This window comes from Nerophis ophidion, linkage group LG18, assembly GCF_033978795.1.
Source record: "Nerophis ophidion isolate RoL-2023_Sa linkage group LG18, RoL_Noph_v1.0, whole genome shotgun sequence".
NCBI classification, from domain to species: Eukaryota; Metazoa; Chordata; class Actinopteri; order Syngnathiformes; family Syngnathidae; genus Nerophis; species Nerophis ophidion.
The window spans coordinates 23,299,689-23,318,170 of record NC_084628.1 but is presented as its reverse complement, the minus strand read 5'-3'; the positions used below and the strand labels follow the sequence as shown (position 1 = coordinate 23,318,170).

At 44.5% G+C, this 18,482-nt stretch overlaps 2 protein-coding genes across 3 annotated transcripts in view; one reads left to right on the top strand and one right to left on the bottom strand.

The window, feature by feature from the left end:
• The window catches only part of supt5h (SPT5 homolog, DSIF elongation factor subunit), a 30,887-nt gene extending 25,741 nt beyond the window's left edge, over window positions 1-5,146 (bottom strand). For both annotated transcript variants that reach the window (XM_061877730.1, XM_061877731.1), the window contains exons 1-2: window positions 4,984-5,146; window positions 4,701-4,799 (exon numbers count right to left, since the gene is read on the bottom strand). In XM_061877730.1, coding sequence (XP_061733714.1) covers window positions 4,701-4,781 — 81 coding nt within the window. In that variant the 5' untranslated portion in view covers window positions 4,782-4,799; window positions 4,984-5,146. The remainder of the gene's footprint in view (window positions 1-4,700; window positions 4,800-4,983) is intronic.
• A 4,726-nt stretch (window positions 5,147-9,872) lies between these two features.
• Window positions 9,873-10,618, top strand: triap1 (TP53 regulated inhibitor of apoptosis 1). Its single transcript, XM_061878390.1, has one exon. It carries the CDS (start codon window positions 9,999-10,001, stop codon window positions 10,221-10,223), a length of 225 nt encoding a protein of 74 aa, XP_061734374.1. The 5' UTR covers window positions 9,873-9,998; the 3' UTR covers window positions 10,224-10,618.
• Window positions 10,619-18,482: the final 7,864 nt, after the last annotated feature.

The following is an 18,482-nucleotide window of genomic DNA, read 5'->3' as shown; positions in this document are numbered from 1 at the left end:
CAAGATTTTTTGTGGACATGTTCCATAAATACTGATGTTAAAGATTTATTCTTTTGTGAAGAAATGTTTAGAATTAATTACATGAATTCAGATGAATGTTTATTACAATCCTTAAAGAGGGCACTTTAAGTTGATGATTACTTCTATGTGTAGAAATCGTTATTTATAATTCAAACACTAGTTTATTTTTCAACAAGTTTTTAGTTATTTGTATATCTTTTTTTCCAATTAGTTAAAAAAGACCACTATAAATTAGCAATATTTTGCACTGTTATACAATTTAATAAACCCGAAACTGATGACATAGTGCTGTATTTTACTTTTTTATCTCTTTTTTTCAACCAAAAATGCTTTGCTCTGAATAGGGGGTACTTGAATGTAAAAAATGCTCACGTGGGGTACCTCACTGAAAAAAGATTGAGAACCACTGGCCTAACACAGTGGTTCTCACATGGGGATACGCGTACCCCTGGGGGTACTTGAAGGTATGCCAAGGGGTACGAGAGATTTTAAAAAAATATTCTAAAAATAGCAACAAATCCAAAATCCTTTTTATTGAATAATAGTTCAACAAAATATGAATGTAAGTTCATAAACTGTGAAAAGAAATACATCCATCCATCCATCCATCATCTTCCGCTTATCCGAGGTCGGGTCGCGGGGGCAACAGCCTAAGCAGGGAAACCCAGACTTCCCTCTCGCCAGCCACTTCGTCTAGCTCTTCCCGGGGGATCCCGAGGCGTTCCCAGGCCAGCCGGGAGACATAGTCTTCCCAACGTGTCCTGGGTCTTCCCCGTGGCCTCCTACCGGTTGGACGTGCCCTAAACACCTCCCTAGGGAGGCGTTCGGGTGGCATCCTGACCAGATGCCCGAACCACCTCATCTGGCTCCTCTCGATGTGAAGGAGCAGCGGCTTTACTTTGAGTTCCTCCCGGATGGCAGAGCTTCTCACCCTATCTCTAAGGGAGAGCCCCGCCACACGGCGGAGGAAACACATTTCGGCCGCTTGTACCCGTGATCTTATCCTTTCGGTCATGACCCAGAGCTCATGACCATAGGTGAGGATGGGAACGTAGATCGACCGGTAAATTGAGAGCTTTGCCTTCCGGCTCAGCTCCTTCTTCACCACAACGGATCGGTACAACGTCCGCATTACTGAAGACGCCGCACCGATCCGCCTGTCGATCTCACGATCCACTCTTCCCTCACTCGTGAACAAGACTCCTAGGTACTTGAACTCCTCCACTTGGGGCAGGGTCTCCTCCCCAACCCGGAGATGGCACTCCACCCTTTTCCGGGCGAGAACCATGGACTCGGACTTGGAGGTGCTGATTCTCATTCCGGTCGCTTCACACTCGGCTGCGAACCGATCCAGCGAGAGCTGAAGATCCCGGTCAGATGAAGCCATCAGGACCACATCATCTGCAAAAAGCAGAGACCTAATCCTGCGGTTACCAAACCGGAACCCCTCAACGCCTTGACTGCGCCTAGAAATTCTGTCCATAAAAGTTATGAACAGAATGGGTGACAAAGGACAGCCTTGGCGGAGTCCAACCCTCACTGGAAATGTGTTCGACTTACTGCCGGCAATGCGGACCAAGCTCTGGCACTGATCGTACAGGGAACGGACCGCCACAATAAGACAGTCCGATACCCCATACTCTCTGAGCACTCCCCACAGGACTTCCCGAGGGACACGGTCGAATGCCTTCTCCAAGTCCACAAAGCACATGTAGACTGGTTGGGCAAACTCCCATGCACCCTCAAGAACCCTGCCGAGAGTATAGAGCTGGTCCACAGTTCCACGACCAGGACGAAAACCACACTGTTCCTCCTGAATCCGAGGTTCGACTATCCGACGTAGCCTCCTCTCCAGTACACCTGAATAAACCTTACCGGGAAGGCTGAGGAGTGTGATCCCACGATAGTTGGAACACACCCTCCGGTCCCCCTTCTTAAAGAGAGGAACCACCACCCCAGTCTGCCAATCCAGAGGTACCGCCCCCGATGTCCACGCGATGCTGCAAAGTCTTGTCAACCAAGACAGCCCCACAGCATCCAGAGCCTTAAGGAACTCCGGGCGGATCTCGTCCACCCCTGGGGCCTTGCCACCGAGGAGCTTTTTAACTACCTCAGCGACCTCAGCCCCAGAAATAGGAGAGTCCACCACAGATTCCCCAGGCACTGCTTCCTCATAGGAAGACGTGTTGGTGGGATTGAGGAGGTCTTCGAAGTATTCCTTCCACCTATCCACAACATCCGCAGTCGAGGTCAGCAGAACACCATCCGCACCATACACTGTGTTGATAGTGCACTGCTTCCCCTTCCTGAGGCGGCGGACGGTGGTCCAGAATCGCTTCGAAGCCGTCCGGAAGTCGTTTTCCATGGCTTCCCCGAACTCTTCCCATGTCCGAGTTTTTGCCTCCGCGACCGCTGAAGCTGCACACCGCTTGGCCTGTCGGTACCTGTCCACTGCCTCCGGAGTCCTATGAGCCAAAAGGACCCGATAGGACTCCTTCTTCAGCTTGACGGCATCCCTCACCGCTGGTGTCCACCAAGGGGTTTTAGGATTGCCGCCCCGACAGGCACCAACTACCTTGCGGCCACAGCTCCGATCTGCCGCCTCGACAATAGAGGTGCGGAACATGGTCCACTCGGACTCAATGTCCAGCACCTCCCTCGTGACATGTTCAAAGTTCTTCCGGAGGTGGGAATTGAAACTTTTTCTGACAGGAGACTCTGCCAGACGTTCCCAGCAGACCCTCACAATGCGTTTGGGCCTCCCAGGTCTGTCCGGCATCCTCCCCCACCATCGCAGCCAACTCACCACCAGGTGGTGATCGGTGGAAAGCTCCGCCCCTCTCTTCACCCGAGTGTCCATAACATGAGGCCGCAAATCCGATGACACAACTACAAAGTCGATCATGGAACTGCGGCCTAGGGTGTCCTGGTGCCAAGTGCACATATGGACACCCTTATGTTTGAACATGGTGTTTGTTATGGACAAACTGTGACGAGCACAAAAGTCCAATAACAAAACACCACTCGGGTTCAGATCCGGGCGGCCATTCTTCCCAATCACGCCTCTCCAGGTTTCACTGTCGTTGCCAACGTGAGCGTTGAAGTCTCCCAGTAGGACAAGGGAATCACCCGGGGGAGCACTTTCCAGTACTCCCTCGAGCGTTCCCAAAAAGGGTGGGTACTCTGAACTGCTGTTTGGTGCATAAGCACAAACAACAGTCAGGACCCGTCCCCCCACCCGAAGGCGGAGGGAGGCTACCCTTTCGTCCACCGGGTTAAACTCCAACGTACAGGCTTTGAGCCGGGGGGAAACAAGAATTGCCACCCCAGCCCGTCGCCTCTCACTGCCGGCAACGCCAGAGTGGAAGAGGGTCCAATCCCTCTCGAGAGAAGTGGTTCCAGAGCCCTTGCTGTGCGTCGAAGTGAGTCCGACTATATCCAGCCGGAATTTCTCGACTTCGCGCACTAGCTCAGGCTCTTTCCCCCCCAGTGACGTGACGTTCCACGTCCCAAGAGCTAGCTTCTGTAGCCGAGGATCGGACCGCCAAGTGCCCTGCCTTCGGCTGTCGCCCAGCTCACAATGCACCCGACATCTATGGCCCCTGCTATGGGTGGTGAGCCCATTGGAGGGGTGACCCACGTTGCCTCTTCGGGCTGTGCCCGGCCGGGCCCCATGGGAACAGGCCCGGCCACCAGGCGCTCGCCATCGTGCCCCACCTCCGGGCCTGGCTCCAGAGGGGGGCCCCGGTGACCCGCGTCCGGGCGAGGGAAATCTGGGTCCATGATGTTTCTTCTTCATAAAGGTCTTCGAGCTGCTCTTTGTCTGATCCCTCACCTAGAACCTGTTTGCCTTGGGAGACCCTACCAGGGGGCTTTATGCCCCCGGACAACATAGCTCCTAGGATCATTGGGACACGCAAACTCCTCTACCACGATAAGGTTGCAGCTCAAGAAATACAACAATGCAATATTCATTGTTGACAGCAAGATTTTTTGTGGACATGTTCCATAAATATTGATGTTGAAGATTAATTTTTTTGTGAAGAAATGTTTAGAATTAATTTCATGAATCCAGATGAATCTCTATTACAATCCCTAAAGAGGGCACTTTAAGTTGATGATTACTTTGATGTGTAGAAATCGTTATTTATAATTGAATCACTTGTTTATTTATCAACAAGTTTTTAGTTATTTTAATGTATTTTTTTCCAAGTTGTTCAAGAAAGACCACTACAAATGAGCAATGCTTTTGCACTGTTATACAGTTTAATAAATCAGAAACTGATGACATAGTGCTGTATTTTGCTTCTTTATCTCTTTTTTTCCAACCAAAACTGCTTTGCTCTGATTAGGGGGTACTTGAATTAAAAAAAAATTTCACAGGGGGAACATCACTGAAAAAAGATTGAGAACCACTGGCTTAACCCAAAGCGGTAGGTTGCCAGTTGGGCTTGTTTATCTCGTTACGTCTGGCAACACTGAATGTTATATTTGAACGAACCGTTTGCAGACGTACACCGAAAGAAAGTGGGCTAAAAAACGCGATTGTGGGACAAAACTGAAAGCAAATTATACCACCAACATAGTATCTAGACCACGAAGAAATGTATTACATGTAGATAATAAGCTTAATGAGTCCCCTTTAACTTCTAGTTGCAAGGCGGTTAGCGTGAGAATACCTCTTCCACCTCATCCGCCTCTCCGTCGCTGCTGCGCTCACTCTGGTTGTCAGAGAGGTCGCTGTCTTCGCTGTCGGACATCTTCTCCACCCCGAATGACTGAAGAAAAAAGAAATAAACCCAGCAGTCATGACGACAACTTGGACTTAAGGCAACCTTCTAGGCTAATGCTAAGCTAACAACCCTCGCGAGGCCGATCCAGGGCCACCATGTTGTGGACGGCGCTTTTGTTACCTTCCCGTTTGCTGAAAAATGTGCTGTTCACGTAAGAAGTTTTACTTACCGGTTTTAATTGTTAGGTTGTATTCGCTGTGTAAAATAGGTGAGAAATGTCGCCTTTTTTAATCACTCAGACGACTCTCGCGTATCCAGTAGACTCGCAAGATTTCCGGGGAACTGGATAGTCTCGCGTGACTTTGGGTGGCTGATCGCTGGATAGAGAAGAGGTCTCACTCCGGTCCAAGCTCAACCATTAAAAAAATAGTAAAACAACCAAAAAAGATGGAAGTCGGGTCAGTGTATGTTTTTAATGATTACATTTCTGTGTATATATATGAAAAAAATAAAATCTCTGAAACGGATCCTGCATGCATAATCTTTTTAAACAATACTGTTTTTTTTTTTACTGAACAACAAACTTACATTTATAATTCACACAAAAGTCAAGGCACTTTCAACATCAAGAAAAGAAAAGAAAAGCACATACAGATGGAGAAATAATGCTAAAAAATAAGAAAGAAAGACAAAAAGGGCTACCTGAATCACTTTAAATGTTTTAACAAGGATATTAATTTAAGGGATTTTGTACTGGGCAGGGGCAGCACGGTGGAGAGAGGTTAGTGTGTCTGCCTCACAATACGAAGGTCATAAGAAGTCCTGGGTTCAATCCCGGGCTCTGGATCTTTCTGTGTGGAGTTTGCATGTTCTCCCCATGACTGCGTGGGTTCCCTCCAGGTACTCCGGCTTCCTCCCACTTCCAAAAACATGCACCTGGGGATAGGTTGATTGCATACTTGCCAACCCTCCCGGATTTTCCGGGAGCCTCCCGAAATTCAGCGCCTCTCCTGAAAAACTCCCGGAAGAAATTTTCTCCTGGAAATCTCCCAAAATTCACGCCCCCTCCAGCTCCATGCGGACATGAATGGGGACAGCCTGTTTTCACGTCCGCTTTCCTGTTATATAAACACCTTGCCTGCCCAATCACGTTACAACATCTACGAATTTTCAACAAAAAACTGCACACACAAGGAGACGAACAGAAGAACGAGGAAGTTACAGCCATGGCGATGCCGTCTGTAATAGAGTGATTCTATGTTGTATGTTGCCATCTCCTGGTGAATGTTGGCTATAGCGTTATGGGATTGCTTTTTGATTGGCCAATGATTGACGTGGTGTTGTGCACCTGACGCCAGTACGCAAATGGCAGAACAAAGGTTACTCAAATAGTGAAAGGTGTTTATTTTTTATTTTTTAGTAACCAGCAAGCACAGTACAGTTAGTAGAACAACTGTGTTTTTATTACTAAGTATTTGATAGGAGCCGTCTGAAATTCAACTATTTAGTTGATTTATATATATAATCCATCCATCCATTTTCTACCGCTTATTCCCTTTCGGGGTCGCGGGGGGCGCTGGCGCCTAATTTATATATATAATAAAATATATATAGCTAGAATTCACTGAATGTCAAGTATTTCACACATCTATATATACTTATATATATAGATATGAAATATATATGAAATACTAGAGTTGGTAAATTATACTCCTCCCCTCTTAACCACGCCCCCGCCCCACCCCCGACCAAACCCCATTCCCCCACCTCCCGAAATCGGAGATTCTAAGGTTGGCAAGTATGCCAGCGACCCCAAAAGGGAATACGTGGTAGAAATGGATGGATGGATTTTGTACTCTTAATCATTCTCCAAGATTTGATTGATAATTTTAACCCATTAAGCCAATTAGAAAATGTAGGCCTTACTTTCGTAAATCGACGATTATGTAGAAAAAATTTGGCCTGTATCATAACAATGTTCACAAACATTTCTATGTTACAGTCGTTCACAAAAATACCAAATGTGATCTCCTCTATAGAGAATGGGGACACCTCCACTCCCTTGTCTCTCAGCCAATCTCGGATCTCCTCCCAAAACACATGTACACTCTCACATTCCACAAACAGATGATTGACATCCTCTACAGCTCCACAGATATAACAGCCATCAACCTCCATGTTCAATTTAAGTTTCAAAAAACCCTTTGAAGGGAATATTTCATCAAATAATTTTAAATTGTATTTCTTTAATTTTGGGAATAATTTGGGTATGTAATATGCATTGTTCTTATTTTCCTTAGCTCAACTTTTGTTAATTTTTAAACAATACTGTTTTTTCCCAGCAGGCCAGCCTGTGGGCTCGTCGTTAATTAACAATTTCCGGTTCAGGTGTCGAGATATGAAAAAAAGTTTTAGTCCCTTGTTTTATATTGTCCTATTTTGATTTACACTGTTTGAAAAAATAAATAAAATAAATATGACATTTGCAACGTCATTATTGTATTGGCTAAATTTTATATTCATAAATGTAAGTTTCTCAATACCCAATCTGTTTTATGCGCCCTTAAAAAATAATTAGAACTCTACTTTAAAACGCTCTCTAACTCATCAACCAAAAAACTGTGAAAACTATGATGCTGTGCTCCAAATTTGGATTACTTTCAGAACTTGTGTGGGCCTATGCCTTTACATTTTGTTACATATAAAATATGTTGCATTCTATTTTAGTTACTTTATTGAGTTTACATCCCCTTGGCACTGTTTCTGTACTTTTTTTTAGACTATTATTATTTCTTGATTGTAAATGTTGCATATTATAAATAAAGGTTGATAAAATAAAAAATAAAATGAATAAAAAATCCCTTGTTTCGTTTCTGTTGATTTAAATTGTTCTATTACGAACTATGAAATTAATCAACCAGTTTCTTAAATATTGTTTATGATTTTCAACACCAAAAAAGTATTTTGTGGGAATGCACCAAAGCATTCGTATGGTTTTCTACACCAAAATTCACTTATTTATTACTATTCTTCTTCAGATTTTGGCACACTCTACCTTCCACATTTTTCATCAAATTCAAACCGTTCAAACTTCAAACTATTCAGCCTTTTCGGGAATCACAGGTTTTCCCTTGACAAATTCCAAAAATTCCCAGAATTCCAGGTTTTCCGGGACATTTTTGTCATTCAAAATTAATTGGCCATTTTTCAACCTATTCAAACCATTCCAACTTCAACACGTTCCACCATTCTGGAAATTCAAACTGTCATTTTTCCAAGTTAAAAAAAAATCCTGGATTTTCCAGAATTCCTGCTTTTCCAAAGCCCTGTTTTCACCCTTTTTTATGGCGACTACTCCTTACACATTTTTCAACACATTTCCACCGTCAAAACTTTTCTCGACCGATTTGAAAAATGACAACACCAACCATTTCAACTCATACAGATGATTCAAGTTTACCATTTTCAAAAAAATTCCAGAAATTTCGACATTTTTAGGAAATTGGGACATTCTTCAAAGTTCCACAATTCCTACATTTTTCATCTGATTCAAACTGTTCCAACTTTAAAATAGTTAGCCTGTTTGAGAATTGTGTGATCTACTTCAACGATTAATTTTTTTTACTAGGATTTCAGTGAAACTTCAGCATTGGAGCATTCACACGTAATTTCTTCAGGAATTGCCTCATCTAGTTTCATAATATCCATCCATACATTTTCTACCGCTTGTCCCTTTTGGGGTTGCAGGAGCCTATCTCAGCTGCAATTGGGCGTAAAGCTGGGTACATCAAACCAATCTGGGGTTTTTTCACTTCCCATTCATCAAACGAAATAAGAAAAGCAAAACAAACATTGAACTGAGCTCACAAGGTGAGTCTAATAAGTACACAAATATGCACATTTTCTATCTCAGCAGCATTCGGGTGGAATGCTGGGTACATCAAACCAATCTGGGGTTTTTTCAGTTTCGATTCATCAAACGAAATATGAAAAGCAAAACACACATTGAACTGAGCTCGCAAGGTGAGTCTAATAAGTACACAAATATGCACATTTTACAGAGAAATAAAAATGACACAAATAAAGTACATTGAGATTTTGCTACCGGATGCTTTGGCTGAATGATAAAATAATAATCAGAATCAGAAATCTTTTAATAATCCCTGAGGGGAAATTAACATTTTCAGCACAAGTAAGTGTGTCTGTGTGTGTGTGTGTATGTGTGTGTGTGTGTGTATGTATACATATGTACATACATATATATATATATATATATATATATATATATATATATATATATATACATACATATATATACATATATACATATATATATACATATATATATATACATACATATATATACATATATACATATATACATATATATATACATATATATATATATATATATATATATATATATATATATATACATATATATATATATATACATATATATATATATATATATATACATATATATATATATACATATATACATATATATATATATACATATATATATATATATATATATATATATATACACATACACACACACGGTGGTAGAGCGGTTAGTGCGTCTGCCTCACAATACGAAGGTCCTGGGTTCAATCCCAGGCTCGGGATCTTTCTGTGTGGAGTTTGCATGTTCTCCCCGTGAATGTGTGGGTTCCCTCCGGGTACTCCGGCTTCCTCCCACTTCCAAAAACATGCACCTGGGGATAGGTTGATTGGCAACACTAAACTGGCCCTCGAGTGTGAATGTTGTCTGTTTTTTTGTGTTGGCCCTGCGATGAGGTGGCGACTTGTCCAGGGTGTATCCCACCTTCCGCCCGAATGCAGCTGAGACCCCCCTACTGTTTGTCCCCAAAAGGGACAAACAGTAGAAAATGGATGGATGGAGATATGTATATATATATATATTTTTTTTTTTTAATGCCATTTTTATATAAGAAAAAATGATCAAAACGAGTTCGAGTGCTCTCATTTTTCGAACAAAATGGACGGCATAGGTGTATAAGATAATATTTACCCTGAATATAATTAGTGTTTGTGTCATTTCCGCCGAGAGAATTTTGAGATAACCGCTGGACGAGTGCGAATATTGTTCCTCACCCGCGAACGATCTTGGTTGCGCGATGACGTCAGACGTCGCTCAGTGAAGCTGCTGAGAAAGAAGAAGAAGAAGTGTGCGTGTTTTGCGTGTGTTCAGCGTTGGGGGACAGGGGCCGCAGAACCATGAACAGCGTGGGCGAGGCCTGCACGGACCTGAAGCGGGAGTACGACCAGTGTTTCAACCGCTGGTTCGCCGAGAAGTTCCTGAAGGGAGAAAGGAGCGGCGACCCGTGCACGGAGAGCTTCAGGGTGTACCAGCGCTGCGTGCAGAAGGCCATCAAGGACAAAGATATCCCGGTGGACGGGCTGGACTTCATGGGCCCCAACAAGGACAAGCCCGAGAGCTGATGCCGTCCAACAAGGACAAGCCCGAGAGATAATGTCGTCCTCACCGAGGGCCCGAAGAACAACTCGGCAAAGCGCCGAACGGCTGGATCGCGTCTGGGTCTACTGAGCATGCGCACAGAAAGGCGAGACCGGAAACTATATATATATATATTGTTTTTTTTAAACACAACGTGAAGTCTGGGTCTAACTCTTGCTTACATTTTCCTCATGGCTTTATAAAGTCTTAAATGTGGCATTGAAGAACATGAACAAACTTATCAGCACATTTGACAATTATCATTATACCACTTTTACCCTTGGGGCTCACTGCTAACATGAATGATGGAAGAAGTTCTTGCCAACGCTTGCCAACAGTTATTTTTTTATCATTGCCAAATAAAATGTTACGCCATCCATCCATTTCCTACCGCTTATTCCCTTTTGGGGTCGCGGGGGGCGCTGGCGCCTATCTCAGCTACAATCGGGCGGAAGGCAGGGTAATAAAAGAGTGCATGTTACGACATGGACTCTTTTATTTGTGTAAGGTGACTTATTAATTTATGATGTCTTGACAGCTATATGAGTGGGCATAGAGTGATAGTTGTTGGTGTGATGTAACGAGGCGTGTGGGAGTAATGGACGGGGCTTTCCCGCCAAGCGCGTATCGAGGCTTGCTTCATGTGGGACAGGAACTGTTCTAGTGTGGAAGTAGAATTGTCTCACATCAACTTAAATATCCATCCGTTCTCAACCGCTTGTCCCTTTTGGGGTGGCGGTGGGTGCTGGAGCCTATCTCAGCTGCATTCGGGCAGAAGGCATGTACACTCTGGACAAGTCGCCACCTCAACACAGCAACTTACATACCATATTTGCTTGAATTGCCGCCGGGGTGCTGATTCATTTAAAACCTCTTCTCCCTCCTGCGCTTACCAAAGGCATGCGGTAAAAGTAAGCATGCGCTAATTATTTTAAAACCTCTTCTCACTCCGGCACTTACCAAAGGCATGCAGTAAAAATTGAGTGTGATGTAAGCTTGGAACTTAAATCCTACTGAATAGCTCTTAATCTTCTTCCCTTTATGCGATTTTAAATTACCGGTATTGAAATCAGCCTCCTCCATTTTGAAAATGCTGACAGGGGAAGTGTCACTCGTGACATCACGAGTTTGACCAGGCGGTAATACTAAGCATGCGCTAATTATTTTGGGAAGCGAGTTTGACCCGGCAGTAATTCAAGGCAGGCGCATACTATATGCCCTGCGGCAATTCAAGGAAATAAGGTATATCCATCCATCCATTTTTCTACCGCTTATTCCCTTTGGGGTCACGGGGGGCGCTGGTGCCTATCTCAGCTACAATCGGGCGGAAGGCGGTGTACACCCTGGACAAGTCGCCACCTCAACACAGCAACATATATATCAATATGATATTCATACATTTGCATATATTAATAAATATACAAATGTGATATAAAAAAAATTGTTTAAATAAATATATATTTGTACATTTAATTTTGAGATTTGAAAATATACACAAAATGTATAGATATAAGAAATGTGACACAAATAAATCAAGAATTTGTATAAAAAACGTGTATTTGTAAATATATTTTAGGGATTTGAATATAAATATGCTCGATTTTGTATTTGTATTGAATTTGCTTATGTGGATCACTTTTTCTTGCTTTTATGTCGATGAGACATTCCTACCACACATCAAATGCCAAAATAAATGTGACCTACACACTCCCCTGAACAACCAGCAGAGGGCACAGGTGATGGATCCTTACAGGTGAGGCCTTTAATCCCAGGAACACCAAACCTACAGTCAAGCATGGTGGTGGTAGTATTACACTCTGGGCCTGTATTTGCTGCCAACGGAACTGGTGCTTTATAGAGAGTACAAACCCTGTTTCCATATGAGTTGGGAGATTGTGTTAGATGTAAATATAAACGGAATAAAATGATTTACAGATCATTTTTAACCCATACTTAGTTGGATATGCTACAAAGACAACATATTTGATGTTCAAACTGATACAACTTAAAAAAAAATAAATCATTAACTTTAGAATTTAATGCCAGCAACACGTGACAAAGAAGTTGGGAAAGGTGGCAATAAATACTGATAAAGTTGAGGAATGCTCATCAAACACTTATTTGGAACACCCCACAGGTGTGCAGGCTAATTGGGAACAGTTGGGTGCCATGATTGGGTATAAAAGCAGCTTCCATGAAATGCTAAATAATTCATAAACAAGGATGGGGCTAGGGTCACCATTTTGTAAGCCAATTGTCGAACAGTTTTCGAACAACATTTCTCAACGAGCTATTGCAAGAAATTTAGGGATTTTACCATCTACGGTCCGTAAAATCATCAAAATGTTCAGAGAATCTGGAGAAATCACTGCATGTAAGGGATGATATTACGGACCTTGGACCCCTCAGGCGGTACAGCATAAAAAACCCACATCAGTGTGTAAAGGCTATCACCACATGTGTTATGTTTTTGGACATCGCAACTTGCCGTAGTTGTAAGCAATGCATGATGGGAATCCGGATGTTGTGTCGTTGTATTGAAGTGCGGCTGAAATAAAGACACGCTAAGAAATAGCTCCGTGCCCGTCTACTTAATGGGTCGTAGACAAACTTACAAATAATAGGAACATATATAACAAGTGGCGACGAGGTGGTTTGAGATCCCACGGGCGCGGTATGTTTAGATTGTGTGTGTGTGGTCAAGTTTTATGAGTGGCGGTGATTTACTGAAGAGAAGCTAACACGGCTAGTTAGCATTTGGCGCGTCACAGCCTGCGTCTGTTGTGAACAGCGCGAAGAGGAAAAAAAAGAGAAGAGGAGACGCGTGACATCGCCGGAGGGAGGACCCGTCTGAGGAGGAGAAATTGTCAGAAGATATTGCTTATAACCAAGAGCCTGAAAGGAAAATGGCAGGAGTTGTTGGTAATATTGGCCCTTTTGATGAGCACGTGGAACAGTGGAGTGCATATGCAGAACGTTTTGACCATTTTGTATTGGCGAATGACATTGCTAATGAGAAAGTAGTACCCACATTTTTGTCAGTGATGGGTCCAAAGACATATAATTTGTTGCGTGACCTGCTGCAGCCCACCAAACCGGGGACCAAAACCTATGCAGAAACAGTCGATGTTCTGACCCAACATTTTTCACCCAAACCATTAATGCTCGCTGAAAGGTTTAGATTCCACAGACGAAATCAAGAAGAGGGGGAATCTGTTACCATGTTTGTTGCAGCGCTGAGGAAATTAGCTGAGCATTGTGAATTTGGGCAAGGTTTAAATGATGCATTAAGAGACAGATTGGTCCTCGGACTGAGAAATGAAGCCGCTCAGAAAAAACTTCTGACCGAAAGTAACCCGACGTTGCAGAAAGTCATTGAAATCAGTGTCGCCATGGAAATGGCCTCAAAGGAGGCTCACCAAATGAACGCTACAGGCGGAGTGCATACAGTTCAAACGGATAGACCTAGTGGACAAGGGACATGTTTCCGTTGTGGAAAATCAGGACACTGTTGTGGGACATGCGCATTCTGCGTCTCTCTCCGCTGCGAGTCCAACCAGAGGACCCGCCGACAGCGCACTCCAGACACGCCCCCGCATTCATCAAGCGGACCGCGCCCACTCTCCGCCGCAGCCGGCTGCAGGACACACCTGTGACTGACGATGAGCAGCATAAAAGACCAGTGGACACAGGGATCCGTGCGGGAACTTAGTTCCAAATGCGTACCAATCCTCCGTCGCCCGCAAGGTGAGCTGTGCGTCTCACTCTTTTCCCTGGATCTCCCTCTGGATTCTGACTGCCTCCTTTGTACCTCGACTCCTCGCTCGTTTGACCTGAACCCTCTGCCTGCCCCACGGACTTCCGCGTTCTCTTTTGTCAACACTTGGGTAAAACACACTTCAGTTAATTAACACACTTAGACTAACACCATACACTCTAGAGTTTTTGCCACGCTCCATTTACTTAGTATGTTTTCTGTTGATTGATTATTACATATATACATTTGTTAATATATATATATATATATATATATATATATATATATATTAATAAATCTTTGGACATACTGCCACCTGGTGTCCGTTTGCCGTCACGTCCTCCTTAGTAAACCATAACAGACACCTAGCCATGTCATGCTGGTGTAAGGATATGGACTGTCGCAGTTGTGGAAGAAGAGGCCATATCGAGCGGGCCCGCTTAAGAAAAAAGAACAAGGAGAAAACATCAAAGTCTGCCAACATACATGACTCTGTGAAGAACAGGAGGAAAACACAGGTGCACACTGTGAGACAACGGGAGACTGTGTCCAGCGATTCTTCGGAAGGAGAACAGGAGATGAGTGTACACACACTGAATATAATGAAGATGGATGAAGATTCAGAGGGTTACTGGGTGGAGCCCATGCTGGAGGGGCACCCAGTGAGTATGCAAATAGACACTGGTTCAAAAGCATCCATAATCTCAGAGGGGGTCTACAAAAAAGTTTTGGGACACCTTACGCTGCGACCGTCTTTTACTAGGTTCAAAACCTATCTAGGGGAACCTGTACCCATGGCAGGAATGACTGATGTCGTGGTCCAGAGTAACAATCAGGTGAGGAAGCTCCCCATCTATATTGTTAAAGGTAATTACCCGGCTATTCTGGGACGTGTGTGGCTAGAGAAAATGAAGCTAAGCTGGCACACTGTAAAAATGGTATCACCAACGGCTACTAGTCCAGCTGCTATTTTGAGGAAACATGATGAGGTTTTCCGGAAGGAGTTGGGCAGTATGAAGGACATTACTGTTAAGCTAAACATTAAACTGAAAACAACACCAAAGTTTATGAAGGCCAGGTCTGTACCATATGCTATTCGATCAAAAGTGGGGGATGAGTTGGACGCCTTAGTTAAAAGCGGTGTTTTGGAACCGGTGACTGTCAGCGAGTGGGCCACGCCCATAGTTCCCGTACCCAAGAAAACGGGAGAAATACGAATCTGTGGAGATTTTAAGGTGACACTGAACCCTGTACTCTCAGCAGAGCAGTATCCTCTTCCCCGCATTGACGATTTGTTTGCCGGGCTGAGTAAGGGGCAAACGTTTAGCAAAATAGACCTGAACCAAGCCTACTTACAGATGCACATTCATGAGGATTCTAAAGACTTGCTCACCATAACTACGCAAAAGGGGCTTTTCAGATATTGTCGACTCCCTTTTGGGATCACATCAGCCCCTGCACTTTTCCAACGTGCCATGGATCAGATCCTACATGGCCTCCCTGGTGTACAGTGCTATTTGGACGATATTCTGTGCACAGGAAGTACGGACCAAGAACATCTGGACAATTTGGATGCTGCTCTTCAAAGGCTGAAAGAGTATGGGCTCAGGGTTTGCAAAGACAAATGCAAATTTTTTCAACTGTCTGTTGAATATTTGGGACATGTAATTGATGCCCGAGGGTTGCATACTGCGCCGTCAAAGGTTAGAGCGATAGTCGATGCCCCGCCGCCAGAGAATGTTAGCCAATTACGTTCATTCTTGGGCTTACTGAATTATTATGGCCGCTTTATACCGAACTTGTCATCCATGCTCAAGCCGCTACATGACCTACTTTGTCAAGGAAAGAAGTGGAATTGGAGTGATGCCTGTCAAGAGGTTTTTCAGAAAACAAAGGAGACATTAGTGACATCAGGGGTTCTGACCCATTTTGATCCATCACTCCCCATTCAGTTGGCCTGCGATGCATCCCCGTATGGAGTGGGGGCGGTCATTTCACATTTAATGCCGAACGGGGTAGAGAGGCCCATAGCATTTGCATCACGGACCTTGAACAAAGCAGAGACTAACTATGCTCAGATAGAGCGGGAGGCGTTGAGCATCGTCTATGGGGTTCGCAAGTTCCATCAGTACCTGTATGGGAGACAGTTTACACTGCTGACGGATCACCGACCCCTGACGACCATCCTGGGGTCGCACACTGGGTTACCCTCACTTGCCGCGAGTCGCATGCAGCGGTGGGCGTTGCTTCTGTCGGCTCACTCGTATGACATCAAGTATCGCAAGGCCGATCTGCACGGCAATGCCGATGCACTGTCCAGGTTGCCTCTTCCTATCACCAGGCCTGAGCCATGGGCAGCAGAAATATTTTACTTCAGTCAGGTGGATGGGGCGCCAGTTTCTGCTGCTCATGTGAGGAGGGCCTCTCACACGGACCCTGTCCTGTCTGCGGTGATGGACATGGTGATGGGGGGTAGATCAGGTAGCGATGCCCCCAGTATTCAACCTTATCTCTCCAGGAGAGCAGAACTGTCTGTGCAATCTGGTTGCTTACTGTGGGGGAGGAGGGTGGTTATCCCGGCATTATTGCGTAAATCTGTTCTGCAGCAGCTCCATGCAGGTCACAGTGGAATAGTTCGAATGAAGGAGATAGCAAGGAGTTACTTCTGGTGGCCAGGAGTGGACAGAGAGATAGAGACTACCGCCAAAACCTGTTCCTCATGCCAAGAAGTTAGGAAGGCACCCCAACTAGCTCCTCTACATCCCTGGGAGTTTCCCGAAGAACCATGGCAACAGGTGCACATTGATTTTGCAGGACCTGTAGAGGGTTGTATGCTCCTTGTGTGTGTGGACGCCCACAGCAAGTGGCCGGAAGTGGCCATAATGAAAACCACTACCACTGCAAAGACGATTGAGAGGCTGGGGGAGATTTTCAGCCGGTTCGGTTCTCCTCTTCAGTTGGTCTCAGATAACGGGCCACAACTGGTGTCACAAGAAATGACTACCTTCCTTGAAGCAAATGGCGTACAACACATTCGATCCGCACCATTACACCCTGCGACCAACGGTCTGGCTGAAAGGTTTGTGCAGACCATGAAGAAAGCTTTGAAGACATCTCAAGAGCAAGGATCATTTCATCAGAGATTGCATAGATTCCTGTTGAGCTATAGGAATACCCCCCATGCCACTACTAAAGTTTCCCCCGCTTCTCTGATGTTCAAAAGAAACCTTCGAACAAACTTTGACTTTCTGAAGCCGACAACGGTGAAGGATATTGTTCAGCATCAACAGGAGAAACAGATTCAACAAAGAATACAGAAGGCTAAAGAAAGAGTCTTCTTTCCGGATGAGCCAGTGTTAGCAAGGAACTACAGTACTGGCCCCGATGGGTCCCTGCAACTATAGTCAAGCAATCTGGTCCTGTCTCTTACACCGTCAGTACTGCTGCTGGACTGGTATGGAAAAGACACATCGATCAACTTCTTCAGGCGACAGCATCGGCCCCCAACCAGCCGTCGGTGGATACTCCGAACGAGTTAGAGTTCAGCGCACCCCATCTCCTGCTGCCACCACCCCAAAGAACAATGGAATATACTGGTGAGACTTCTGCTTTTGACTCTTCACTACAAGATCCTGTGATGGATGTTCCAACACGCACGGCTGTTCCAGAGTCACCCAGCGGAGACCGTAAGACTGAACATTCTGTTGAGCCCCGTTATCCGGTAGGAGAACGCCGTCCTCCAGAACGCCTGAATTTATAGACTCTATGTTTAGAGACCAACCCAAACCAACTGGGGCAGAATAATCCCCATGGGTGTGGTCACGGGGTGAGGCCGTTTAACCTCATCTCAGAGTTATGTTGGGTAACTGTTACCAAACAATGTAAAAAAAAAGAAAAAAAAAATTGGTGAAGTGCTCATGATACAGTTGAGTTATGGTGTTTTGCTATAAGGATTTTGTTGTTGGGTGGGGATTTTTTCTAAGGGGGGAGGAGATGTTATGTTTTTGGACATCGCAACTTGCCGTAGTTGTAAGTAATGCATGATGGGAATCCGGATGTTGTGTCGTTGTATTGAAGTGCGGCTGAAATAAAGACACGCTAAGAAATAGCTCCGTGCCCGTCTACTTAATGGGTCGTAGACAAACTTACAAATAATAGGAACATATATAACAACATGGGCTCAGGAACACTTCATAAAACCACTGTCAGTAACTGCAGTTGGTCGCTACATCTGTAAGTGCAAGTTAAAACTCTACTATGCAAAGCCAAACCCATTTATCAACAACACCCTGAAACGCTGCCGACTTCTCTGGGGCCGAGCTCATCTAAGATGGACTGATGCAAAGTGAAAAAGTGTTCTGTGGTCTGACGAGTCCACATTTCAAATTATATTTGGAAACAGAGGACGTGGTGCCCTCCAGGACAAAGAGGAAAATAACCATTCGGATTGTAATAGGCGCAAAGTTGAAAAGCCAGCATCTGTGAT

Coding starts and splice junctions, on each gene's coding strand:
- triap1 (XM_061878390.1), top strand. CDS start 9,999: ATGAACAGCGTGGGCGAGGCCTGCACGGACCTGAAGCGGGAGTACGAC.